This window comes from Nerophis lumbriciformis, linkage group LG01, assembly GCF_033978685.3.
Source record: "Nerophis lumbriciformis linkage group LG01, RoL_Nlum_v2.1, whole genome shotgun sequence".
Lineage (NCBI taxonomy): Eukaryota > Metazoa > Chordata > Actinopteri > Syngnathiformes > Syngnathidae > Nerophis > Nerophis lumbriciformis.
The window spans coordinates 77345240-77372870 of record NC_084548.2 but is presented as its reverse complement, the minus strand read 5'-3'; the positions used below and the strand labels follow the sequence as shown (position 1 = coordinate 77372870).

General features: G+C 39.2%; 1 protein-coding gene across 3 annotated transcripts; it reads right to left on the bottom strand.

Annotated features, from left to right (window-relative positions):
* Positions 1-4733: 4733 nt before the first annotated feature.
* tpk2 (thiamin pyrophosphokinase 2) lies at positions 4734-26821 on the bottom strand. Of its 3 annotated transcripts, none has more exons than XM_061970117.2 (8): positions 26650-26821; positions 25150-25391; positions 18498-18561; positions 18302-18432; positions 16455-16573; positions 16144-16276; positions 7982-8078; positions 4734-7912 (listed from the first exon to the last, which is right to left on the bottom strand). In XM_061970117.2, the coding sequence occupies exons 1-8, from the start codon at positions 26717-26719 to the stop codon at positions 7866-7868; spliced, it is 903 nt and encodes a 300-aa protein (XP_061826101.2). In that variant the 5' UTR covers positions 26720-26821; the 3' UTR covers positions 4734-7865. The 3 variants fall into 3 exon arrangements, with proteins under 3 accessions (XP_061826101.2, XP_061826120.2, XP_072770880.1); XM_061970136.2 differs by having other exon boundaries at positions 26618-26784; XM_072914779.1 differs by lacking the exon at positions 26650-26821 and adding an exon at positions 26038-26091.
* Between the last annotated feature and the right edge of the window lie 810 nt (positions 26822-27631).

The window sequence follows — 27631 nt, the reverse complement described above, 5'->3', positions numbered from 1 at the left end:
AGTTACTATCATACTTGCCAACCCTCCCGAATTTTCCGGGAGACTCCCGAAATTCAGCGCCTCTCCCGAAAACCTCCCGGGACAAATATTCTCCCGAAAATCTCCCGATTTTCAGCCGGAGCTCACTCAGGTGCATGGAGCTGGAGGGGGCGTGGCCTCCAGCTCCATGCACCTGAGTGAGGACAGCCTTTTTTTCACGACGGGAGGACAACAGGGTGACAAGAAATAAATCATCCAGACGAGAGATAAATTGTATTATTATGTTTATCTTACCTAAAAATAAATATATTTATTAATTTAAAGAAAAAAAATATAAATTTTTACTATATTTTGCTAAAAACATCAAAATTAATTGTATTTTTATTTGTATTTTTTCTGACTCCTTATTACATCCAGGCATTAGAATTATACATTAAAATAAACATATTTGAAATAATTAATTTGAAATGATCATAATAATTCATTTAAAATGACCATATTTAATTATTAAAATAATTGCTTGTTTATCAACAACTTTAGCATTTTATTCATTACATTTTGAAGCTCTCAGAAGCCAAGTTATGTTATATTCCTTAAGATTTATTTATGCAAGTTTGAAGTATCAATTATCTAAACACAGTTTTGTTTGCATATTTTCAGGATGTAGATATATATATATATGTATATATATATGTATATATATATATATATATATATATATATATATATATATATATATATATATATATATATGTATATATATATATATATATATATATATATATATATATATATATATATATATATATATATATATATATATATGAAATACTTGACTTGGTGAATTCTAGCTGTCAATATACTCCTCCCCTCTTCAGAAGAATCAGAATCAGCTTTATTGTCATTACGCAAGGTAACGAGATTGAGGCCATTCCATACAGTGCGATGTGTGCATGCTAGAAAAACAATGTGCAAATATATAAAAATATAAAAAATGTAGAAGTGCAATGAATATGGTGTGAAATGAATATATACATGAAAAAACAAAACAAAAACAGGGTGGTTGGTGGAATGGGTTATTGCACCGAAGAGAAGGCAGTTATGAGGGACAATGGGGCAGTCCGTTCAGGATGGTTATGGCCCTGGGGAAGAAGCTGTTCTTTAGCCTGTTTGTTTTGGTTTTAATGCACCTGTAACGCTTCCCAGAGGGCAGCAGGTGGAACAGGTCAGAGCCAGGGTGGGTGCTGTCCTTGATGATGGCACTGGCTCTGTTGAGGCAGCGGGAGGTGTAGATGTCCGTCAGAGAGGGGAGAGGGCGGCCGATGATCTTCTGAGCCGTCTTGACCACTCTTTGCAGCCTCTCCCTGTCTGCTGCAGTGCAGCTGCCGTACCATACCGTAATACAGTAGGTCAGCAGGCTCTCGATGGACGAGCGGTAGAAGGTCAGCAGCAGGTCAGGCTTCAGGTTGTACTTCCCGAGGACTCTAAGGAAGTGTAGCCGCTGCTGAGCCTTCTTGATGATTGATGTGGTGTTGACTGTCCAGGAGAAGTCATTAGAGATGTGGACTCCAAGGTACCTGAAGGTGTGGACCCTCTCTACACGCTCGCCGTTGATGTAGAGGGGGGCAGGGTCGGTGCTGCTCCTCCTGAAGTCGACGATGATCTCTCTGGTCTTGCTGGTGTTGAGAGCGAGGTTGTTCTCCGCCCCCAACCACGCCCTGCCCCACCCCCACCCCCGACCACGCCCCCACCCCCCACCTCCCGAAATCGGAGGTCTCAAGGTTGGCAAGTATGGTTACTATGGTCATGTAATTAGTTACTATGGTCATGTAAGTGACAGCAGCTCAGGCGAGGCACCAAGCAGTGTGGGTGTGGAGTGTTTCCACAGAGTGTGAAATGTGGGTGTCAGGGACAGACGTGGAAGGAGATTTTGACAACAAAGTTGACAAGCTTAGTGATGTATCACATTTATCAGATTGTAGGTGGGATGTATGTGTGATGTATCACATGATTTATGTGTGATGTATCAGATTGTAGCTGGGATTTTTTTTTACTCTTGGCATTCATATTTCACTGTTTGTTGCATTTGGCTTGATTGTAAAATATGTGTATGGAGAGGGGGTGTGACGTTCATGTTGTCAATATTCAGTGTTTTATCTTTCATAGTTATACATTCTTTATTTTCATGTACATTCTGGGTGTCATTCAGTAAAAAAAATAAAATAAAAATCCCATTCCGTTTTTCAAGGTGGTTTTTAGCATTCAGACATCATTGTGAGGTTTTGTATCAATGCTCCTAAAAATCAGACATAGCGGCCCCCAGACACATTTTTTTCTCTAATTTGGCCCCGAGTCAAAATAATTGCCCAGGCCTGCCCGAGACGGATCCATACCTGCCAACTTTTGAAATCAGAAAAACCTAGTAGCCAGGGTCCAGGGGCCGCAGGTCCCGGTAGGTCCAGGACAAAGTCCTGGTGGGGGGGTTCAGGTTCGCCCCCCGACGCAAAATGATTATTAGCATTCAGACAGGTTAAAATGTTGCTAAAACCATCACTTTTCTATCAGTCACAGTGACTTTTCAGAACAAAAATATTACAGCAAAAATCATATGGGTTGATTGACATGTTTATTCTGTAAGCTAACTTCAATAGTTTGAAATTATTTTGACAGTTAATGCCAGTTATCCTGTCAACCTTTCACAAGACTTCAATTTGTTCATTGAAAGTATAAACACTTTTTACAGTAAACAAATGGTAAAACAGTACTAAACAATTCCATTAAAAAAAAAATTGGTGTCATTATTAACTTTCTGTCCAAGCTTGTATAATCTACTGCCTTGTTCAATTGTAAAAAATATTCTGTGCCTAAAATTCACATTTCTATCACAATTATCATACTGTAAACATGGTAAGCTAACTTCATTAAAATTAATAGTCCTGTCAATAGCATGGAATTACAATTCAAATGTAGTTTTTTTTGTAAGCCTTTCAAAAGAATTCAAAATATGAAAAATTAATGAAAATTAATTGAAGCCATCAGACACTTGAAAAGTGGCACATCACATCTCTAATGTAATCATTTGAACTTTTCAACTGAAATAGCACTGCAAAAATATTAAGGACATACTTCTGTATTTTGGTAGTTATGCTGTCAACATTTTGTCATGTCTGTATTATCATGTTTTGTTTTAAGTCATGTTTTGTTTAGTTTCTGTCTTTTCACTCCCTTGTCTGGTCACCATAGCAACCATTAGTTTTCACCTGTCACGTCACGCACCTGTTTCACGTTTTGAGTCACGCACCTGCTTTCACTAATCATGTCCATAGTATTTAAGTTCATTCATTTTCTGTTGTTCGGCCTGACGACCCCACCCCATATATGCTTCTACACAACACATTTATGCTCTGTTCATGCCTCTAACTCTTTTTTCATGCCGGTTCCATGCCAAGTAAGTTTTTGTTTATCAAGCCACAGTTAATGTTTTTGTTTAATTGTTCATAGTTTATTCTCCGCCACTGTGCGCGCTTTTTGTTTATTCCTTTTTTTTGATAAATATAAATAAAAAAATGTACCTTCATTCCCGTCTCGCCCGTGCCAACTTTCCGTTGCATCCTGGAAAAGCAAACACCCCGGACCAAGTCTTGACACATTTAACAAGATTTCTTCAACTTGGACTTGAAAGCATAAATAGTATAAACACTTTTAACAGTATAACAGTACTAAACAATTCCAATAGATAACATTGGTGGCATTACCTTTTTGTGGCTAAAATCCAAATTCTTCGGCATTTATCACATCCAAAGAATCTGTTTGGGCGACGAAAAACGTTGAAAGTTTTCCACTTGTATCGCTAGCAACGGCATTAGACTTGTGTTCTTTTGTCCCAACGTGGTCTTTTACATCGCTAATTCCTCCGTGTCCGATCGAAAAATCTTGTCTGCACAAGGTGCAATTCGCGTAGTTTTCACCCTTTTTGAACGGATAATTAAAACTTTTGAATATTCTTCACGGAATGACTGCAGTTTTCTTTTCGGTTTAAGACTCGTTTGCGATTTTTCTTCGGCTGATTCCATGATCGTTCGCTCGTTTGGAAACAATGGCAACTGGTGCCTCGGGCTTGGCAGCGGTGCTATAAATAGCCTCGCGCATGGCATTCGGAATGGCTCGATAGGAAGTTACGGGAAGCAGTGTCGATTGTCATTGTTGTTACGCGATTTTGTGAATAAAACTTAAAAACTTTTTTTTTTTTTAATTAATGAAAAACCGTATTTTTTATCACTGCAACCATAACCCGGAATAGGTTGATGAAAACCGTACTAATTACGGGAAAACCGGAGTAGTTGGCAGGTGTGCGGATCATTTTCAACTTTTTAACACTACGCTTGGACAATTTGTTTGTTTGAATGACATATTTTTGAAAGCTTTTTCAAACAGCTCAACAGAAAAAGGACATAAACAATACTTTTAATGACAGTAAAAAAATGACCTGCAGATTTTGTAGGACCTCTTGCATCCAGAAGACAAGCTAAACAATATTAGGTGTCATTTTACAAGACAAAATGTGGATTGTTAGCATCGTGCCTTGATTGTCAAACATGTTTGCTAACGTCATCTGTGATACTTGGAAAAAAATGCTTGTGCTAATCATTAAATGAGCTGTTGTACAACTTGATTCTATGCTGCATGACAAGGTTTTAACCTTCTCTATTTAGAATCCATCCTAATATTCAGCCTGATAAACATTCTGTCATGTTATGAAAGAATATACACTTTATTTCCTTTCATTGTCCTCAACTGATGTACTAGCATGTATTTAGGTAGAAAGATGACAGTCAAAGCATGATCGTAATGGAAGACATTTCTCATTTTCTGTGATTGCTTTGAGAAAAGACGTTAGAATATTAAAGACTTCCTGCCTCTGTCTTTCCTTTCTGATGACTTTTTATTCCATCTTAATAAAGTGGTTAGTGTAACAATGGCAACTATTTCCCTTGTGGATCATTCAAGTTGAAATGTCTATCAATGCGCTAAAGTGTAATCTAAACACGGAAGTGAAGCTCCTTCTCGCGCCAGATCAAATAGTCTGGTCCTTTCGACTTTGTCATGGCTTTGGACCTGGGATTTCCATCATGTACCCTTTACTTCGTGCATTTCTGCTCGCCATTTTCCTGCTTGTGCCTCAACAGTGTCAGGACCTGGACTTTGGCTTGGTTTGTTCTCCCGTGGTGCAAATGAACTGGACTGGTCAAGGCTTGAAGGTGGGTACATGATTTATTTTAAACTATCAAAAAAGGAATAAACAAAAAGCGCGCACAGTGGCGGAGAATAAAACTAGACTTTAAACACAAAACTTGCACATTGGCAGAAACTATGAACAATTAAACAAAACACTAACTGTGGCTTAACAAACAAAAACTTACTTGGCATGGAACCGGCATGAAAAAAAGAGTAGCAAGGTCATCAGGGTGTGGAGAGAGTGCAGGAGCATAAATGCGGGGATGTCGTCAGGCCGAACAACAGAAAATGAATGAACTTAAATACTATGGACATGATTAGTGAAAGCAGGTGCGTGACTCAAAACGTGAAACAGGTGTGTGACGTGACAGGTGAAAACTAATGGTTGCTATGGTGACAAGAGTGCACAATGAGTCCAAACGTGGAACAGGTGCGTGACGTGACAGGTGAAACTAATGGTTGCTATGGTGACAAAACAAAACAAAAGTGCACAAAAAGTCCAAAATTTAAACCGAACATTACTAAAACAAAACATGATCACACAGACATGACAAACAGCAACTGAAGGCCATTACATTTCCCCACGCTACGGCATGGACTGAGGGTCAATAAGGATTCAGGACGTTAAAAAAATGAGCGCTGTTAAAGGAACTTATGGTGTTAACTTTGACAGTCCTAATTCCAACACATGTCAGGACATGTTTGCATCCACAGTTTGTATGTTCATGCCACAAATGGACCATTCGACAATAAACGAGTCATAATGGATGTATTTATTGTAAATAAAGGTATACAATATGTCTGACTGCACGTATCTTACACTTTTCTACACATTTCACTTTCTTATTCCAAATGATTCTTTTTTTAAAGTTGCAGCTGATAAACGCTTTTTTAGTAAAGATGCATCCATAATCACTTTTTCACGGAATTGTAGCTCCTGAGTTGTAATAGAATGGCAAGGGGCCCAAAGGATTCCTCCCTCTAGTTGTAATACACTTTTCCACCACTGGTGGCAGTACTGACAATCTCCAAAAAACAGAAGAAGTCTGGGGATAAAGTCATAGAAAAGTTTCTTAAGCGTAAAAATGACGATTAAACTGGTAAAACCTTTTTTCATACCTACTTAACTTTGATTGATATTTAATTCAAGAAGCATATACATCATGAATTTAGTTGCATCTAATTTCTTTTAGCACTTTGTAATTGTACGTGAATTTACTTTTAATACATTTTTACGTGTCCCTTATTTTTCAGTACATTTGATTAGTATTTTTGAAGGATAATAATGGTTTCATATTTAACAAGGCGTATCCTGTAAGTATGATAGATATCATTATTCAATACCATTCAAATCAAAGTGTCATTCAGTGTTAATATTGAAGTGGAGACCTGTTCTAGAGCGCCTGATGGAGTCCAGACACAAAGTCCTGGTAAAAAGTGGAAAGGTGGAGACCTGTTCTACACTCTTAGAAATAAGGGTTCTAAAAGGGTTCTTCTACAAGGACTGAGGTTCTAACTGGAACCATTTGCTTCTGAAAAACCCTTTCCCAAAGAAAGGGTTTTTCAAGGGTTCTTGGTAACGCTAATGGTTCCAGTAAGAACCATTTTGATCCAGAGAACCCTTTAAAACCCCTTTTCTGAATAATTGGTTTTAAAAGGGTTCTCACTAACACTAAGGGTTCCAGTAAGAACTATTTTGATCCAGAGAACCGTTTTTGGAAGAAAGAGTTCTTCAGGGATTGTTGAAAGCATGGGTAAGATCCTGTGTCACCAGGGACATACTTCCTGATAACATTTGCCAATAATGGTGCCTATCTTTAAATAAATGTTTTTCTCATTCAAATGTTTGTTCAATGTCAACATGATAAATGACCACAATATAATATGAACTAAACTGATCTGTAGAATACAATATGGTTCTTTATAGAACCCTCAGAAGACAAGACGGTTATCGGTGAAAACCTTTGAAAAGGGATGTTTTTAGAACCCCCTGTGTCAGGTCTAGATGAAACCCTTGAAACATGAAAGAGTTCTTTGTGGAACTCCCTGTGTGGGTTCTAGATGAAACCTTTGAAACATGAAAGGGTTCTTAGTGGAACTCCCTGCATGGGTTCTAGATGAAACCCTTGACAAACGAAAGGGTTCTTAGTGGAACTCCCTGTGTGGGTTCTAGATGAAACCCTTGAAATACGAAAGGGTTCTTAGTGGAACTCCCTGCGTGGGTTCTAGATGAAAGTCTTGAAATTCAAAAGGGTTCTTAGTGGAACTCCCTGTGTGGGTTCTAGATGAAACCCTTGAAACATGAAAGGGTTCTTAGTGGAACTCCCTGCGTGGGTTCTTTGTAGAACCTCTCATGGGGGGTTCTGGGTGGAACCTTACACACAGTTCTAGGTAGAACCCTCCAAAAGGGTTCCAGGTGGAACCTTTATAAAAAGGTTCTACCTGGAGCCAAAAAGGGTTCTCCTATGAGGACGAGCCGAAGAACCTTATATGGTTCTACTTAGCACTTTTATTTCTAAGAGTGTAGAGCGCCTGATGGAGTCCAGACACAAAGTCCTGGTAAAAAATGGAAAGGTGGAGACCTGTTCTAGAGCGCCTGATGGAGTCCAGACACAAAGTCCTGGTAAAAAGTGGAAAGGTGGAGACCTGTTCTAGAGCGCCTGATGGAGTCCAGACACAAAGTCCTGGTAAAAAGGTTCTGAGAAGAAAAGGACACAGATATTAGAGTTACCGGTAATAAAAAGTCAGGTTGTAGAAAGTGACCGACCATTATCCGGCTCAATAAAAGAATGTCTGATGAGAAAGTCCAGGACCACCAAGGCACAGTTGGGTTTGAAGTCCTCAGTGGCAAGAAGTTCCTTCACCTGAAAGCCAGAGTCAATAATCAGGGGCGTCCAAAGACTGAAAGATGAAAGCATTTTGATCTTCTTCTTTTTCAAAATAAATAGTTGAACTTCTAGGGCTCCCCTCAAGTTTAGGCCCTGGGAGCCAGAAGGATCCGTCATGAAAATATGTTAACACTTCAATCTGGAGATCAACTTCAGATCTTTCTTTCAATATAAACTTCTGCCCTTTTTCTTGAAGAAGTTCCTCTTTTTATGGCACAAACACAGAATATACAATCTTTTCCCTGAGTGGAATATTTCATGTGAAGCAATGGGAGTTGGGAATAAATCAGTCATTCATAATAAATTATTGTATTATATCATTAATAACATAATTCATTATTCACTTTTCAGCAATGGTGTAAAAACAATAAAAATCCCTCCAACACCCAAAAGGGTCCCATTGATAAAAGTGTTATAAATAAGTATTTTATTTTTGGACTTTTAACACACAACTCTGTAGATCAACTTAAGATATATCCATCCATTTGAAGTTTTATTGTTTGCTTATATTTTTGTTAATTTTTTTTGGTGTTTATTATATGACAAACACAAACTATACAATATTCCCCCCAAACATTTTCAAAGTGGAATATTTCATGTGAAACAATTGGAGTCTTAAAGGTCAATATTTCTTAACAACATTAATTGTGATTATTAACTTTTGAGCAATGAAAGTTTGAAATAAAAATCCCACTAAAATTCTCAGGTATCCAAAAGGGTCCCACTCATAAAATGTTACAAATAAATCATACATGATCTTTTATTATTTTAATGTGATATATACCCGCCTACCACCCGAATGCAGCTGAGATAGGCTCCAGCACCCCCATGACCCAGAGAGGGACAAACGGTAGGAAATGGATGGATGGATATATATATATATATATATATATATAAATATATATATATATATATATATATATATATATATATATATATATATATATATATATATATATATATATATATATATATGTGTGGGAAAAAAATCACAAGACTATTTCATCTCTACAGGCCTGTTTCATGAGGGGGGGTACCCTCAATCATCAGGAGATTTTTAATATATATATATACATTTGACATCACTATGGGAAGTTTTGACGGAGCAGAAACGTGTGAACTCGTTGGGAGTTTCCTCCTCTCCCAGCTCGCTAGCCTCAATCTGAACCTTGGTATTTACCGTGATGACGGACTGGCAGTGTGTCGCGCCTCGCCAAGGAGCAGCGAGAATACCAAGAAGCGCATATGCCAAATTTTCAAAGAGAACGGCCTACGGATCACGATTGAAGCCAACAAGCAAACCGTCAACTTCCTTGACGTCACTTTCAACCTGAGAAATAACAGCTACCAACCATTCACGAAACCCAACACAACACTCCAATACGTGCACCATGACAGCAACCACCCACCCACCACCACGAAAAGAATACCTACCGGAATCAAAAAAAGGCTATCGATGCTGTCATCTAGCAAAGCTGAATTTGACCAAGCAACCCCCCCGTACCAAAAAGCCCTTGATGAAAGCGGATACAATTTCACCCTCACCTATGAACCCACGCCAGGAAACCAGCCAAAAAAGAACAGAAAACGAAACGACATCATCTGGTACAACCCCCCATACAGCAAAAACGTCTCAACGAACATTGGACACAAATTCCTCAATCTGATTGACAAACACTTTCCCAAAGACAACATCCTAAGAAAAGTATTCAACAAGAACAACATTAAATTGAGCTACAGCTGCATGAACAATATACGACAAATCATCTCAAACCACAACAAAACAATTGCAAATGAGCCGTCGGCCCCCAGACAGAGCGACTCCAAAACCAACAAAAGATGTAACTGCCGAAAGAAACCTGATTGCCCTCTCAACGGGGGATGCTTACAAACATCAGTTGTCTACCAATCTAAGGTAATACGCAAGGACATTAACACATCCGACACATATGTAGGATTAACCGAGGGAGAATTCAAAACCAGATGGAACAATCACAAGGCTTCTTTCAGGAACAAAAACCTGCGAAATACCACAGAACTCAGCAAACACATTTGGGACCTCAAAGACAATAATGTTGAATATTCAATAACATGGCAAATTCTTGCATCCAGCACACCTTACAATAGTGGTAATAAAAGATGCAACCTATGCTTGAAAGAGAAACTGTTTATTATTTACCGTCCAGACCTGTCATCCCTCAACAAGCGCAGCGAAATTGTAACAACATGCCGCCATAGACGGAAACACCTCCTAGGTAACACATGAGCCAATCACCACGCCCCTACGCCAGCCTGTACCCACCCACTCTGTGCCCTATATAAACCATGGTATGCGAATGCTCCCATTAAAATCTCCTGATGATTGAGGGTACCCCCTCATGAAACAGGCCTGTAGAAATGAAATAGTCTTGTGATTTTTTTCCCACACATACATATATATATATATATATATATATATATATATATGTTTTATTTTTTGGTCATAAGAAAACTTATTTTTTTATAGGAGAAACACAAAATATACGATAGAATAAAATATGTAAAAAGGGACACATTGGAAAAAGCTACTTCCTAGTAAACAACATAACTTGGAGGGTGCTGCCATCTAATGTCTAGGAAGTGCAACTGCATTGCAAATGTCATAATCAAAGATGATGCAACAAGTGGACAACATCTCATTTTTACATGACTTTTTTTTTTTTTTTTCAATGATCAAACAATGATTAACACACAAAAGTACCAACAACTGGTAGCGGAAGTTGGAACAGTATTGATTTGAAATGGTACTTACTATAGAAAGTAACCAGTTATTCATCAAATAATACAACCGCATACATCAGCAGCCATTTTGAAATAGTTGTGTTATGACAAATAATAAATTGTGATATATATATATAGCTACCGTATTTTCCGCACTATTAGCCGCACCTAAAAACCACAAATTTACTCAAAAGCTGACAGTGCGGCTTATAAACCGGTGCGCTTTATATATGGATTAATATTAAGATTCATTTTCATAAAGTTTCGGTCTCGCAACTACGGTAAACAGCCACCATCTTTTTTTCCCCGTAGAAGAGGAAGTGCTTCTTCTTCTACGCAAGCAACCGCCAAGGTAAGCACCCGCCCCCATAGAACAGGAAGCGCTTCTTCTTCTACTGTAAGCAACCACCCGCCCGTGTAGAAGAAGAAGAAGCGCGCGGATATTACGTTTCATTTCCTTTGTGTGTTTACATCTGTAAAGACCACAAAATGGCTCCTACTAAGCGACAGGTTTCCGGTTCATGAAAAGACGCAATCTCTCCATCCGCACATGGACTACTATTTCACAGCAACTGCCTAAAGACTTTCAAGAAAAGCTGGCTACTTTCCGTGCATATTGTAAAAACAAGATAGCTGAAAAAAAGATCCGGCCAGAGAACATTATCAACATGGACGAGGTTCCACTGACTTTTGATATTCCTGTGAACCGCACTGTGGATACAACGGGAGCACGTACGGTGAATATTCGCACCACAGGGAATGAGAAGTCATCCTTCACTGTGGTTCTAGCTTGCCATGCTAATGGCCAGAAACTTCCACCCATGGTGATATTCAAAAGGAAGACCTTGCCAAAAGAGACCTTTCCAGCCGGCGTCATCATAAAAGCTAACTCGAAGGGATGGATGGATGAAGAAAAGATGAGCGAGTGGTTAAGGTAAGTTTACGCGAAGAGGCCGGGTGGCTTTTTTCACGCAGCTCCGTCCATGTTGATATACGACTCCATGCGCGCCCACATCACGCTGGTTTTTAATATATTATTAAAGTTTGACTGACCTATCTGACTGTTTTTTTGACATTCCTTTAGCGCAGTTAGATGCGGCTTACAACACGGGGCGGCTTATAGGTGGACAAAGCTTTGAAATATGCCGTTCATTGAAGGCGCGGCTTATAACCCAGGGCGCCTTATGGTGCGGAAAATACGGTAGCATACAATACAAAGCCCAAAAGCAGTGAAGTTGTGTAAATGGTCAATAAAAAGAGAATACAACAAATCCTTTTCAACTTATATTCAATTGAATAGACTGCAAAGACAAGATATTTCATGTTCACACTCAGAAACTTTATTATTTTTTGCAAATATTAGCTCCTTTGGAATTTGATGCCTGCAACATGTTTCAAAAAAGCTGGCACAAGTGGCAAAAAAGAGTGATAAAGTTGAGGAATGCTCATCAAAGACTTAATTGGAACATCCCACAGGTGAACAGGCTAATTGGGAACAGGTGGGTGCCATGATTGGCTATAAAAGCAGCTTCCATGAAATGCTCAAACAAGGACGAGGCGAGGGTCACCACTTTGTCAACAAATGCCTGAGCAAATTGTTTAAGAACAACATTTCTCAACAAGGAATTGAGGGATTTCACCATCTACGCTCCGTAATATCATCAAAAGGTTGAGAGAATGTGGAGAAATCACTGCACGTAAGCCATGATATTACACACCTTGGATCCCTCAGGCGCTACTGCATCAAAAAGCCACATCAGTGTGTAAAGGATATCACCACATGGGCTCAGGAACACTTCAGAAAACCACTGTCAGTAACTACAGTCGGTCGTTACATCTGTAAGTGCAAGTTAAAGCCAAAGCCATTTATCAACAACACCCAGAAACGCTTCGCTGAGCCCGAGCTCATCTAAGATGGACTGATACAAAGTGGAAAAGTGTTCTGTGGTCTGACGAGTCCACATTTCAAATTGTTTTAAGGAAACTCTGGACGTGGTGTCCTCCAGACCAAAGAGGAAAAGAAGCATGGGGACTGTTCTAGGGTGAAAGTGTAAAAGGCAGCATGTGTGATGGTATGGGGGTGTATTAGTGGCCAAGACATGGGTAACTTACACATCTGTGAAGGCACCATTAATGCTGAAAGGTACATACAGCTTTTGGAGCAACACATGTTGCCATCCAAGCAATGTTATAATGGACCGCCCCTGCTTATTTCAGCAAGACAATGCCAAGCCAGGTGTTACAACAGCGTGTATAGAGTTAAATGACGGCCAAAAGTCCACACACGCACAAAATATGTTTTACTCACTTATTTACTCATTATTGAAGACTTGATCTTCCTGTTACTGTAACACTACCTGTTTGACATTATTGAAGACTTGATCATGTGTGGAAAATGCCTTTGCTGTGGTATTAATGAGATTTAAAGGAGTGTTGTTAGTCCCATGTTGATGTGATAAAACCTCTTTCTTGTTTGGAACATACATACAATTATAAATGTTCTTCCTTCCTGCACATAATAAATATTTATAAAGTGTTTGGATGTTTTCATTTATGTCAAATGTTCATTAAATGAAATATTGCCTGACAAAAAGTGATTCAACATAATATTTTGATATTTACATACGCATATTCTACTAGAATACCATTATGCAGTGTTTTTCAACCTTTTTGGAGCCAAGGCACATTTTTTGCGTTGAAAAAAAGCGGAGGCACACCACCAGCACAAATCGTTCAAAAACGAAACTCAGTCGACAGTAAAAAGTCGTTGTCGCAATTGTTGGATACGACTTTAAAGCATGCATCAATATAGGTCTTGTCTCAAAGTAGGTGTACTGTCACCACCTGTCACATCACACCCTGACTCTTTTTGAGTTTTTTGCTGTTTTCACGTGTGTAGTGTTTTACTTCTTGTCTTGCGCTCCTATTTTGGTGACTTTTCCTGTTTTGTTGGTATTTTCCTGTAGCTGTTTCATGTCTTCCTTTGAGCGATATTTCCCGCATCTACTTTGGTTTAGTAATCAAGAATATTTCAGTTGTTTTTATCCTCCTTTGTGGGGACATTGTTGATTGTCATGTCATGTTCGGATGTACTTTGTGGACGCCATCTTTGCTCAACACGCTGTAAGTCTTTGCTGTCGTCCAGCATTCTGTTTTTGTTTACTTTGTAGCCAGTTCAGGTTTACTTTTGTTCCCTAAGCTTCAGTGCCTTTTCTTAGGGGCACTCATCTTTTGCTTGGTTTTGGTTGTAGCATTAGACACCTTTTTACCTGCACACTGCCTCCCACTGTCATCTGCATATTAGGATCACAACAAACCATGTGCCGACATCTACAAAGCAATTAGCTACCTACTGATATTGAAGAGTGTAATATTGTTACTCTGCCAAGCTCTAGACAGCACCGACACTCAACAACAACACATCAATTGCAGACTAGAATTACTTGTTTGCAAAAAATATTTTTACCCCAAATAGGTGAACTTACCTTGCCTCACCTGCCATCATGGAAAGAAAAAAAATGTAAAAAGAAATTTTTTTTTTTAAATTGTTATATGTATTCAGTGATTATACTATAAAGTTATTTTCCATTTAACTTCACCAGTTTTAGATTATTTTTATTCAAAATCGCTGAATTTTCACATTTGCCGTTCAAATACTGAGAAGAGACTTGCGGTGAGGCAGCAGCCAGTTGTGCCTCAACATGGATTCTGGACTCGGCTAACTGCTGGCCTGCTGTGCAGTGAGACTGTATTTCTATATGAATTATATTATACATTTCCATAGTTTAGTTAGCTGAGGTATATAATGTACAGTGTATTTTGTCAACAACTGTATGTGTGTAACGTATTTCTTGTGCTGAGCGATCATAAAACGGCTGCAAAAGGCGCACTGGCTGAGGCTCGCCTCCTGCACCCCCGCCGTAGAATTGTTATATCAACTAAAGCCCACACTTAAACTTTCCACGTGCAAGATTGAATCTATTTAAAAAAGTTATTTCATAAGAAGCCAAAAAGTGCAAAAACAATAATGTTGGTGTTGGAGGAGTTGTGAATGACTGCAGGGCCACAACATTAGGTACACCTGCAGACTGCAGGTGTACCTAATTCACAACTCCTCCAACACGAACATTATTGTTTTTGCACTTTTTGGCTTCTTATTAAATAACTTTTGTAACCTATTTTCATGGGCTTTCCTCTTTGTGATGTTAAGTTCCTGTTATGCGCTGTTATACAGTATATGCCTTGAGCTCTTATTTTGAAGGCGCTAAGAGCGGAAGTGATGACACGTTGCGGAGGTTTTTGAAAGAAGGTAAATAAAGTGGTCCTCGTGTAAACTGGAGCCTCCGTGTTTGTTATTTTGTAGTTTCATACAGTATAGGCCACATTTATAAACCCTCGGTTACACTTTTTTAAATAGATTCAATCTTGCACGTGGAAAGTTTAAGTGAGGGCTTTAGTTGCGGCGCATGGACTTTATTTATAAGTAAAGGTAAGACCATAATAACGTTTTTTTAATTAAATGTGCTTTTTTGTGTGCTACAGTTTGTATGTGTAAAGTTAAAGTTAAGTTAAAGTACCAAAGATTGTCACACACACACTAGGTGTAATGAAATGTGTCCTCTGCATTTGACCCATCCCCTTGATCACCCCCTGGGAGGTGAGGGGAGCAGTGGGCAGCAGCGGCGCCGCGCCCGGGAATAGTTTTTGGTGATTTAACCCCCAATTCCAAGCCTTGATGCTGAGTGCCAAGCAGGGAAGAATGCTGGTATGAGCTTTTAAACATAACCCGTTAACTGCTGCCAATCAAATGGTGAATAAGATACTCTTTAGGGTTCATATGTTTGTAAATCTGACCGTGATGAAGTCAGTGCCTCACCAGCCATCAACCTCACCGCACGTCACTGGAACTTACATAATCTCCCACGGCACACCAGACTGTATCTCATGGCACACTAGTGTGCCGCGGCACAGTGGTTGAAAAACACTGCCCTTATGAGCATTACATATATCAACATCAAGTACTTACTGTACTGTTTACTTGTTGAAATAGCCTTTACAAAGATAAAATATACCCAAATGACCACTTCGCTGCTGCCAAAAATGTATTCCAGGTAATATTTTGATATTGACACATTTGATCTCTGCATATTTGACTAGAATACCCTTATGAGCATTACCTTTTACACAAGGTGACAACCTTACTGCTTTTGGCTTTTGTACATGGAGATATAAACTTGAAGTCCTCCCTAATGAGTCCTAATGTTGTGAAGATGGAGCTCACCTCCTGTATGGGCAGGAGGTAGAAGTCCTGCACTTCTCCATCGCCCACTCTGGGCTTGAAAGAGGCAGGAAGCTCCAAGTCGAAGACAAACTGACTTTCAGCAAACACTCCCTCTCCGTCTTCATAGGTGTAGCTGCACCACAAACACATCCAACACGTCTTCATAGGTGTAGCTGCACCACAAACACATCCAACACGTCTTCATAGGTGTAGCTGCACCACAAACACATCCAACACGTCTTCATAGGTGGAGCTGCACCACAAACACATCCAACACGTCTTCTAATCCATCAATGACCTTCATTTCTTACCTGACTGTGGACACTGGGCGAGCCTCCTGTGCAATGCATTCTGGGATACACGCCTCCTCCTCACATTCCTTCACCAGCGTGCGCTTGATGCTCATGTCGGCAGAAACACCGCCTGCTGCCTTCAAACACACAATATTGGGACTATCATAGTCTATATCAGGTGTCCATGTGCTGCCTTCAAACACACAATATTGGGACTATCATAGTCTATATCAGGTGTCCATGTGCTGCCTTCAAACACACAATATTGGGACTATCATAGTCTATATCAGGTGTCCATGTGCTGCCTTCAAACACACAATATTGGGACTATCATAGTCTATATCAGGTGTCCATGTGCTGCCTTCAAACACACAATATTGGGACTATCATAGTCTATATCAGGTGTCCATGTGCTGCCTTCAAACACACAATATTGGGACTATCATAGTCTATATCAGGTGTCCATGTGCTGCCTTCAAACACACAATACTGGGACTATCATAGTCTATATCAGGTGTCCATGTGCTGCCTTCAAACACACAATATTGGGACTATCATAGTCTATATCAGGTGTCCATGTGCTGCCTTCAAACACACAATATTGGACTATCATAGTCTATATCAGGTGTCCATGTGCTGCCTTCAAACACACAATATTGGGACTATCATAGTCTATATCAGGTGTCCATGTGCTGCCTTCAAACACACAATATTGGGACTATCATAGTCTATATCAGGTGTCCATGTGCTGCCTTCAAACACACAATATTGGGACTATCATAGTCTATATCAGGTGTCCATGTGCTGCCTTCAAACACACAATATTGGGACTATCATAGTCTATATCAGGTGTCCATGTGCTGCCTTCAAACACACAATATTGGGACTATCATAGTCTATATCAGGTGTCCATGTGCTGCCTTCAAACACACAATACTGGGACTATCATAGTCTATATCAGGTGTCCATGTGCTGCCTTCAAACACACAATATTGGGACTATCATAGTCTATATCAGGTGTCCATGTGCTGCCTTCAAACACACAATATTGGGACTATCATAGTCTATATCAGGTGTCCATGTGCTGCCTTCAAACACACACTATTGGGACTATCATAGTCTATATCAGGTGTCCATGTGCTGCCTTCAAACACACAATATTGGGACTATCATAGTCTATATCAGGTGTCCATGTGCTGCCTTCAAACACACAATATTGGGACTATCATAGTCTATATCAGGTGTCCATGTGCTGCCTTCAAACACACAATATTGGGACTATCATAGTCTATATCAGGTGTCCATGTGCTGCCTTCAAACACACAATATTGGACTATCATAGTCTATATCAGGTGTCCATGTGCTGCCTTCAAACACACAATATTGGGACTATCATAGTCTATATCAGGTGTCCATGTGCTGCCTTCAAACACACAATATTGGGACTATCATAGTCTATATCAGCTTCAACAACCAGACTACTAATCATGGCAGACTTCATGAGAGACAACAAAGACTACTTTGGGACAAATGATGATTCCTAAAGTTATATTTTTGAGGCTGAATATAAGGAGGAGGATGTTTTAAAAGCTGTGTGCTAAACAGATGTGGCTGTAGTCAAACACTAAGCATGGTGTAGCAGTATTGCTAAGTGCTAAACAAAAAACTATCAATATAATAAAACAATCACTTACTGTACAATAGACTTTCGAGGATTAACTTTCACCAACTCAGAGGCCATGCAGCCGCTAAGCTAGTTAGCTCTCTGAGGTTCTTCTAGTCATCACTTGTACTCACCAGGTTGTCCAGCAGTCCAGGGTAGGTTTGTTCCTCTAAGGTTCTTCTAGTCATCACTTTGTACTCACCAGGTTGTCCAGCAGTCCAGGGTAGGTTTGTTTGGTGGGTGAGCGCCGTGCAAGCCACATGCTGACGTCCCCACTCTCGCTGACGGTGTAACCATTGATGTGGACCCCATAGCGCTTCACGCCAAAAAGACCTGTTTGAGCAGGAGAAGAGGCAGCAGACCAGGACCAGCATCACTGACAAGGAGGCGGGACTTACTGGTAGCTGCTCTCTCCATCCACATGGAGGGTGTGTCGGAGAATTTGTCCATCACGTTGTACCTCTGCAAGACAAAAGTCACTGCAGTTACTAGGAATCCAAATCTATGTTGTCACCTATTTCATTACTTCACATCAAATATTACACTTTGGAGTTTGTTTTACAAAAAAGGAATAAAACGTACAAAAACATAAAACATTTACAAAAAATTATAGAAAATGTAAGTAAAAAAACTACAAATAAATGTGACTTTTTGAAAACTTTTATGAAAAGGACCCTCAAGGGTCCAAAGGTCGTTTTTTAAAATCTAAAACGGTCAATGCTCAAATAATGACTATGAATCAAAATCAATGATTTATTGACCTATTCAATTACTTTACATTTAATATTACACTTTTGGAAGGAAAATATCGAATGTTTTTATGTTTTTGCCATACAAAAAATTGAGTTTGTTACACACAAAAAAAATTTTAATGTACAAAAACGTAAAGAAAATTACAAAAAAACCCACTTAATATTAACAAATAGTCCTGACGTTGATCTACAGATTTAAGCATTGAAAGTCAAAATAAATATCAATATATGGCTTACTTTTAACACTTTTATGAGAAGAAGGGTCTTCTAATGTCATTTTTTATTTCAAACGCTCAATGCTCAAACAATAACGAATCAAACTCAATGTTGTTGTGAATTATTCACCTATTCAAGGCTCTAATTACTTTACATCAAATCATACTTGCCAACCCTCACGGATTTTCCGGGAGACTCCCGAAATTCAGCGCCTCTCCCGAAAACCTCCCGGGACAAATTTTCTCCCGAAAATCTCCCGAAATTCAGGCGGAGCTGGAGGCCACGCCCCCTCCAGCTCCATGCGGACCTGAGTGACGTGTTGACAGCCTGTTCACACGTCCGCTTTCCCACAATATAAACAGCGAGTTCTTGGTTTCTTATGTGGGTTTATTGTTAGGCAGTTTCATTAACGTCCTCCCAGCGCGGTAACAACACACAACAACAGCAGTCAAGTTTTCATCTACCGTAAAGCAGTTGGTCTGCCGTAAACAGCAATGTTGTGACACTTTTAAACAGGACAATACTGCCATCTACTGTACATGCATATGTGACCCACCCATAATGTGTCACATTTTTGTGTTGATTTATTTATTTTATTTTGTGGTTTGAATTCGTTTTTGGAGCTGTCATTACACATTTATCAGTATTCACATTGGTCAGTAGGGGGCAGTAGGGCGTTTCTTCCCAATTGAATGCTATCACCTGCAGACCGGAAGTGTCTTGTCATTCTGATGAGCGCGACCAGTCTGTGAACAATTGAAACGTCCTGTGTGCTTTTTCCTCCTGTATAACAGGTTAGTTTTGGTGAATCAACTCACTGAATAATATCCATGTGATCTTTATAAGTTTAAGTACACATTCTGATGGTGGAGCCTAACTCTGAAGTGTTTGTGAGTTGTAGTTTGTATTTGTGAATGAATCCAGTGCACAGCTGCAGCAATCAATACAAAAATGTTTATATAGGAACTTCTGATCCTAATTCAGACTCCCAAATTAGAGCTCCCGTTTTCTTATTGATTTTATAATGTATATTTGTATAATGTGTGTGTTCTGAAATAGTGACAGAGAATAGAACAAGGATGGACAATTCAACTCTTAACTCAACAATGAGTAGATGAGTGTTATGTGTGTGTATATGTGTAAATAAATGAACACTAAAACTCAAGTATTTATTTTATTTATTTATATATATATATATATATATTTATATATATATATATATATATATATATATATATATATATATATATATATATATATATATATATATATATATATATAGCTAGAATTCACTGAAAGTCAAGTATTTATTATATATATACATCTAAACCACGCCCCCCGCCCCACCCCAGACCACGCCCCCACCCCCCACCACCCACCTCCCGAAATCGGAGGTCTCAAGGTTGGCAAGTATGCATCAAATATTTCACTTGAGTTTGTTTTTTTTCACAAAAAAGGAATAAAACATACAAAAACATAAAAAATTTAACTTTTTTTTTTTTTTTTTTTTTTTTTTACATTTAAGTGTTAAAAAGTAAAAAATATAAATACATATGACTTTTTAAAAACTTTTATGAAAAGGACCCTCAAGGGTCTTCTAATGTGTTTTTTTATTTCAAACGCTCAATGCTCAAACAATTATGACTCAAAATGAATGTTGTTGAGAAGGATTGACCTATTCAAGGCTCCAATTATTTCACATCAAATATTGAACTTCTGAGTTTGTTTTGTTTTTGTTTTCTTTGCCAAAAGGGCCATAAAATATTTAAAAAAAAAACATAGCAAAGGTTGTAAAGGTTACCAATAGATGTGAAGTTGATGTCGAGATGTAATCATTGAAAGTAAAAGATATATATGACTTACTTTTAAGACTGAAACCTTCCTAACATTGAAGGATTCCCTGAGGGTTAATAAAGCCACAACAACATGATTCAAGTATTTCTGATTCTGATTAGGACCTGGGGGGCTTTTGCTTTTATTTATTTCTTTTCAATCTGTTAGTTGTAAAAGTCATCAAAGTTTCCATGAAAACCAAACCCAGCATGGAAGTGTTGACTTCAAAAAGACGTCATAAAGTCGCCAAAGCTCACATTTGGGAAGCAGGATGAGGCGATTGAAGAAAGTACGATACATTTGTGGACAAAGTGGTATTCATGTTGCATGTGATAGCACATCATTGTGGTGCATTCAAGGACCCTTGATTCAAGTTTGAAACAGTCCTTTTTAAAGACAGGGCAGGAGACCCTCAACCCCCCATAGATGAACTAATAATCATGTATTATTATTAGGGCTGGATGATTAAAACCATATCAATATTTACCGCAATAGACGCCTAATGGATATCAATAAAAAATGCGTTTGATAAACTTTACTCTTTTTTTTTTTCCTCCGTCGGAAGAAAGGTGATGTATGGAAGCAAGGTTGGTTGCATGAACAAAGACACTCGCTCTCTGGTAACACAGGAAGTGATCAGTGATCAGTGGGTGTGACACCATAACAGCCAATCAGGTAACAGTATCAACTATCAAGTTTGGTTGATTCTTTGCATGGAGCAAGAAAAGAAAGTAAAAATGAAGAAATTGTGGATAAAAGAGGAAAAGTCACCTGGACAGTATGGCACTTTTTTGAATTTTTAACAAAAAGACTGTAGTCAGACCAATGTGGTGTGTACATGATGCAAGGTAAGACCACTAATACCACACCACCTTAGCTCACCCTTTAGAGCACAGCTGTAACTTCCTCCCACTAAACTTGCAGAAAATAATTCTTCTATGTTTACATTTTCACACTATTTTCTTACACTTTATCAAGCATTTCTTACATATTTTAACACCTTCATTTGAAGAGATTGTTAAATGTTCAATGTTATTTGACTATTTTGTTGACATTCTTTTCCATGCTTGTGTTGACATTTACTTTCTGCATCGATAGCTGAGAGATTATAATCAGAGGAAGTTACATTTAAATAAAATGTTTCACGTTTGATATTTTTAGCCTGCTCCTTATTTTCCATAGGTCATAAAAATATCAATAATTGTTGATATCGACTGAACTAGAGCTGCAACAACTAATCGATTACAAAAATAGTTGGCAAATAATTTAGTCATCGATTCGTTGGATCTATGCTATGCGCATGCGCAGGGGCTACGTTTTTTTTTTTACCTTTATTTATAAACTGCAACATTTGCAAACAGCTGAGAAACAATAATCAAAATAATAGGGGTGTAACGGTACGTTTATTTGTATCGAACCGTTTCGGTACGGGGGTTTCGTTTCGGTGCGGAAGTGTACCGAAAGAGTTTCCACACGGACATATTAAGTAGCGTACTGCACGTTGTGTAAACAATACTCAAAATGACGGACATTTGAGGCATTTAAGAAACTCCGCAAAAGAGGACATGTCCGGTGAAAAGAAGACGTATGGTCAGTCTATCCTAGCCCGTTAGCTGCTAGCAAAAGAGGACTAGCAGCGATCAGTTTCACCGGACGTGAAACCGATCGCTGCTAGCATGCTAGCTGCTAGCATGGTCCGGTCGCATGCTAGCAGCGACCGGGCATGGTCCTGACCATACGTCCTCTTTTCACCGGACATGTCCTCTTTTGCGGGGCTGTCGGGCGGTGTTTCTTAAATGCCTCAAATGTCCGGCATTTGGAGTTAGGGTTGCGTGTATTTTCAATGTACGTTCAGGGTTAAGAAGGGGTTAAAAACAAAACAAACAGCAGCATTGGTGAGGGAGGGGCAGAGACAGAGAGAGAGAGAGAGAGTTATGATAAACGCGCATGCGTCGTCAGGCTCTGCTTTATATCCATACATTTATCACATTTAATTTGTTATTATCTATAGCAGGGGTGTCAAAAGTGTGCATTTTTGTAACATTTTCCTTGTTTTATTTGGCAAGTTGAAAGAACATGGTGCCAGTATGCTGTTTTTTTTCAATAAAATACTGGAAAGGATAGAAATGTAGTTTGTCTCTTTTATCCGATTATTAATCGATTAATCGAAGTAATAATCGACAGATGAATCGATAATCAAATCAATCGTTAGTTGCAGCCCTAGACTGAACACTTATATGGTGATACAGTTTTCAGCCATATCGCCCAGCCCTAATTATGAGGATTATTACTATATATATTATATCATTATTATATTTAAGATCATTTCTACTTGACATTATGAAGTAAAAGGAAACTTGACATATTTAGAAGCAAATTGAAGAGAATAATGACAGCTTGTGATTATTAAAACTCACACTCTGGCTACTTTATATTGAACTTGCCAGCACTATTTCAAAACAACACAACAACTTTGACAAATGTATCATTTAGATTTAGAGGGATTTAGGGATCATTTGGGGAGCCTTAAAAAGTCCAAATGGTTGGCTTGCTTGATGACACATAAAGGTGTAAATACTAATTAGAAGTGTTAGAGCATGTGTCACCATGAACAAGTGTATTTATGAAGCTAAGACATGAAGGTGTAAATATACAAACCCCGTTTCCATATGAGTTGGGAAATTGTGTTAGATGTAAATATAAACGGAATACAATGATTTGCAAATCCTTTTCAAGCCATATTCAGTTGAATATGCTACAAAGACAACATATTTGATGTTCAAACTCATAAACTTTATTTTTTTTTGCAAATAATAATTAACTTAGAATTTCATGGCTGCAACACGTGACAAAGAAGTTGGGAAAGGGCATGTTCACCACTGTGTTACATGGCCTTTTCTTTTAACAACACTCAATAAACGATTGGGAACTGAGGAAACTAATTGTTGAAGCTTTGAAAGTGCAATTCTTTCCCATTCTTCTTTTATGTAGAGCTTCAGTCGTTCAACAGTCCGGGGTCTCCGCTGTCGTATTTTACGCTTCATAATGCGCCACACATTTTCCATGGGAGACAGGTCTGGACTGCAGGCGGGCCAGGAAAGTACCCGCACTCTTTTTTTACGAAGCCACGCTGTTATAACACATGCTGAATTGTCTTGCTGAAATAAGCAGGGGCGTCCATGAAAAAGACGGCGCTTAGATGGCAGCATATGTTGTTCCAAAACCTGTATGTACCTTTCAGCATTAATGGTGCCTTCACAGATGTGTAAGTTACCCATGCCTTGGGCACTAATGCACCCCCATACCATCACACATGCTGGCTTTTACACTTTGCGTCGATAACAGTCTGGATGGTTCGCTTCCCCTTTGGTCCGGATGACACAATGTCGAATATTTCCAAAAACAATTTGAAATGTGGACTCGTCAGACCACAGAACACTTTTCCACTTTGCATGAGTCCATCTTAGATGATCTCGGGCCCAGAGAAGCCGGCGGCGTTTCTGGGTGTTGTTGATAAATGCTTTTTGCTTTGCATAGTAGAGCTTTAACTTGCACTTACAGATGTAGCGACCAACTGTATTTAGTGACAGTGGTTTTCTGAAGTGTTCCTGAGCCCATGTGGTGATATCCTTTAGAGATTGATGTGGGTTTTTGATACAGTGCCGTCTGAGGGATGGAAGGTCACGGTCATTCAATGTTGGTTTCTGGCCATGCCGCTTACGTGGAGTGATTTCTCCACATTCTCTGAACCTTTTGATGATATTATGGAGCGTAGATGTTGAAATCCCTCAATTTCCTGCAATTGCACTTTGAGAAACGTTGTTCTTAAACTGTTTGACTATTTGCTCACGCAGTTGTGGACAAAGGGGTGTACCTCGCCCCATCCTTTCTTGTGAAAGACTGAGCATTTTTGGGGAAGCTGTTTTTATACCCAATCATGGCACCCACCTGTTCCCAATTAGCCTGCACACCTGTGGGATGTTCCAAATAAGTGTTTGATGAGCATTCCTCAACTTTATCAGTATTTATTGCCACCTTTCCCAACTTCTTTGTCACGTGTTGCTGCCATCAAATTCCAAAGTTAATGATTATTTGCAAAAAAAAAAAATGTTTATGAGTTTGAACATCAAATATGTTGTCTTTGTAGCATATTCAACTGAATATGGCTTGAAAAGGATTTGCAAATCATTGTATTCCGTTTATATTTACATCTAACACATATGGAAACAGGGTTTGTAAGACATGTCACCTCATCCCTCCATCCTTCCAGGCAGCGCAGGGTAGAATGTTGTCGAAGCGTCCTCAGGACTTCGTCCACAGCCTCCGATCTTTTGTGGTAGGAGTCCAGGCTTTGGCAGAGTGAAAGAGCGCCCTCTGGTGTCACTTTGAAGACATCTCCATAGCGCGTCAGCAGCGAGGCCACGTGCGGCATAATAAAACCCACTTGGCTGCCGTCCACCTCAAAGCGCCGGCAGTTGGCACGACAAGAACCTGTGGGGAAGAATCAAATGGTGAGGGAAAAATCAACTGGTGAAGGACGAATCAACTGATGAAGAATCAACTGGTGAGGAAAGAATCAACTGGTGTGGGAATAATCAACTGATGAGGGAAGAATCAACTGGTGTGGGAATAATCAACTGGTGAATGAATAATCAACTGGTGAAGAATCAACTGGTGAGGGAAGAATCAACTGGTGAAGGAATAATCAACTGGTGAGGGAATAATCAACTGGTGAGGGAATAATCAACTGGTGAAGAATCATCTGGTGAGGGAATAATCAACTGGTGAAGGAAGAATCAACAGGTGAAGAATCAGCTGGTGAGGGAAGAATCAACTGGTGAAGGAATAATCAACTGGCGAGGGAAGAATCAACTGGTGAAGGACGAATCAACTGATGAAGAATCAACTGGTGAGGGAAGAATCAACTGGTGTGGGAATAATCAACTGATGAGGGAAGAATCAACTGATGAAGAATCAACTGGTGAGGGAAGAATCAACTGGTGTGGGAATAATCAACGGGTGAAGGAAGGCTCAACTGGTGAAGAAGCAGCTGGTGAGGGAATAATCAACTGGTGAATGAATAATCAACTGGTGAAGAATCAACTGGTGAGGGAAGAATCAACTGGTGTGGGAATACCGTAATCAACTGATGAGGGAAGAATCAACTGGTGTGGGAATAATCAACGGGTGAAGGAAGGATCAACTGGTGAAGAATCAGCTGGTGAGGGAATAATCAACTGGTGAATGAATAATCAACTGGTGAAGAATCAACTGGTGAGGGAAGAATCAACTGGTGAAGGAATAATCAACTGGTGAGGGAATAATCAACTGGTGAGGGAAGAATCAACTGGTGAAGGAATAATCAACTGGTGAGGGAATAATCAACTGGTGAGGGAATAATCAACTGGTGAAGAATCAGCTGGTGAGGGAATAATCAACTGGTGAAGGAAGAATCAACAGGTGAAGAATCAGCTGGTGAAGAATCAACTGGTGAAGGAATAATCAACTGGTGAGGGAATAATCAACTGGTGAAGGAAGAATCAACAGGTGAATAATCAACTGGCGAGGGAATAATCAACTGGTGAAGAATCAGCTGGTGAGGGAATAATCAACTGGTGAAAGAATAATCAACTGGTGAAGGAAGAATCAACTGGTGAAGAATCAACTGGTGAAGAATGAGCTGGTGAGGGAATGGCTTAGTGTATAATTGATCCTACCTGGCGTATAAAAGTGATGACGTCATGTTTACCTGGCAAATAAAAGTTATTGATGCGATGCAGCAGCTGCACTATTTTATCCGACCAGACAGAGTTCGCCATCTCAGACTAAACTTCTTTTTCTTTTTCTTGCGCCGCACAATCTGCAATAAAATCAATCTGGAATCAATCTGTAATAATAATAATAATAATGATAATAATAATAATAATAATAATAAAAGTGATCGTTAGCAAATGTTTGTGTCAATGGCTTCCTTGTCTGGCGTCTGACTTCTTCTTTGCTGTCAGGAGAATGTCATGTTAGACACAACACTGCCACCTAGTGGACGGCGGATCAGACATGCAGTACACAGGAAGTGCCCTAAGACTATTTAGCTCCGTAGCTCCAGCGGCAGCTCCCGCTGACTGTGCCCGGACTGATCGCTCTTGCTGCGGGGAGCTTTGGAGGAGAGGTGCCGCTCTCATTGCGGGGTTGGATTTAGGGACCGTCAATAAATTATAACTTGGTTGAAGAGAGTTGTTAAACTCTATATCTTTTAAATCAGACCAGCAATTCATCTATAACTTACTAAGACTGCTTCTTCCTACTCCTTTTCGAACATGTTGAAAAGAGAAACTGGAAATTGTGATGTATCATGTTGTATGCTTGCATGTTCCAAATAAACTCAACTCAAATAATCCGTTTTATCTTAGAATATCGTACACTGCCATTATTTTAAAATGGGATGATTTATTGGATGTTATATAAGTTTTAATATAAACATTTTTGGATAGGCTCCAGCACAAATGGATGGATGGATGGAGGATAAAATAAAAATAGAAAGATTTCAGGTCATGTGATGTAGAAACTTAATTAGGGCCCAAGCAGCAAAAATGTGCAAAGTTCCAATTGAAATTGCTTTGTTTATCATTATACTCCCACTTTGATTGATGATAAAATGTGAATACATTTCTGCGTGCAACAATGTACAGAAATATCCTGGATGAAACCCTTTTCATTGATTGATTGATTGA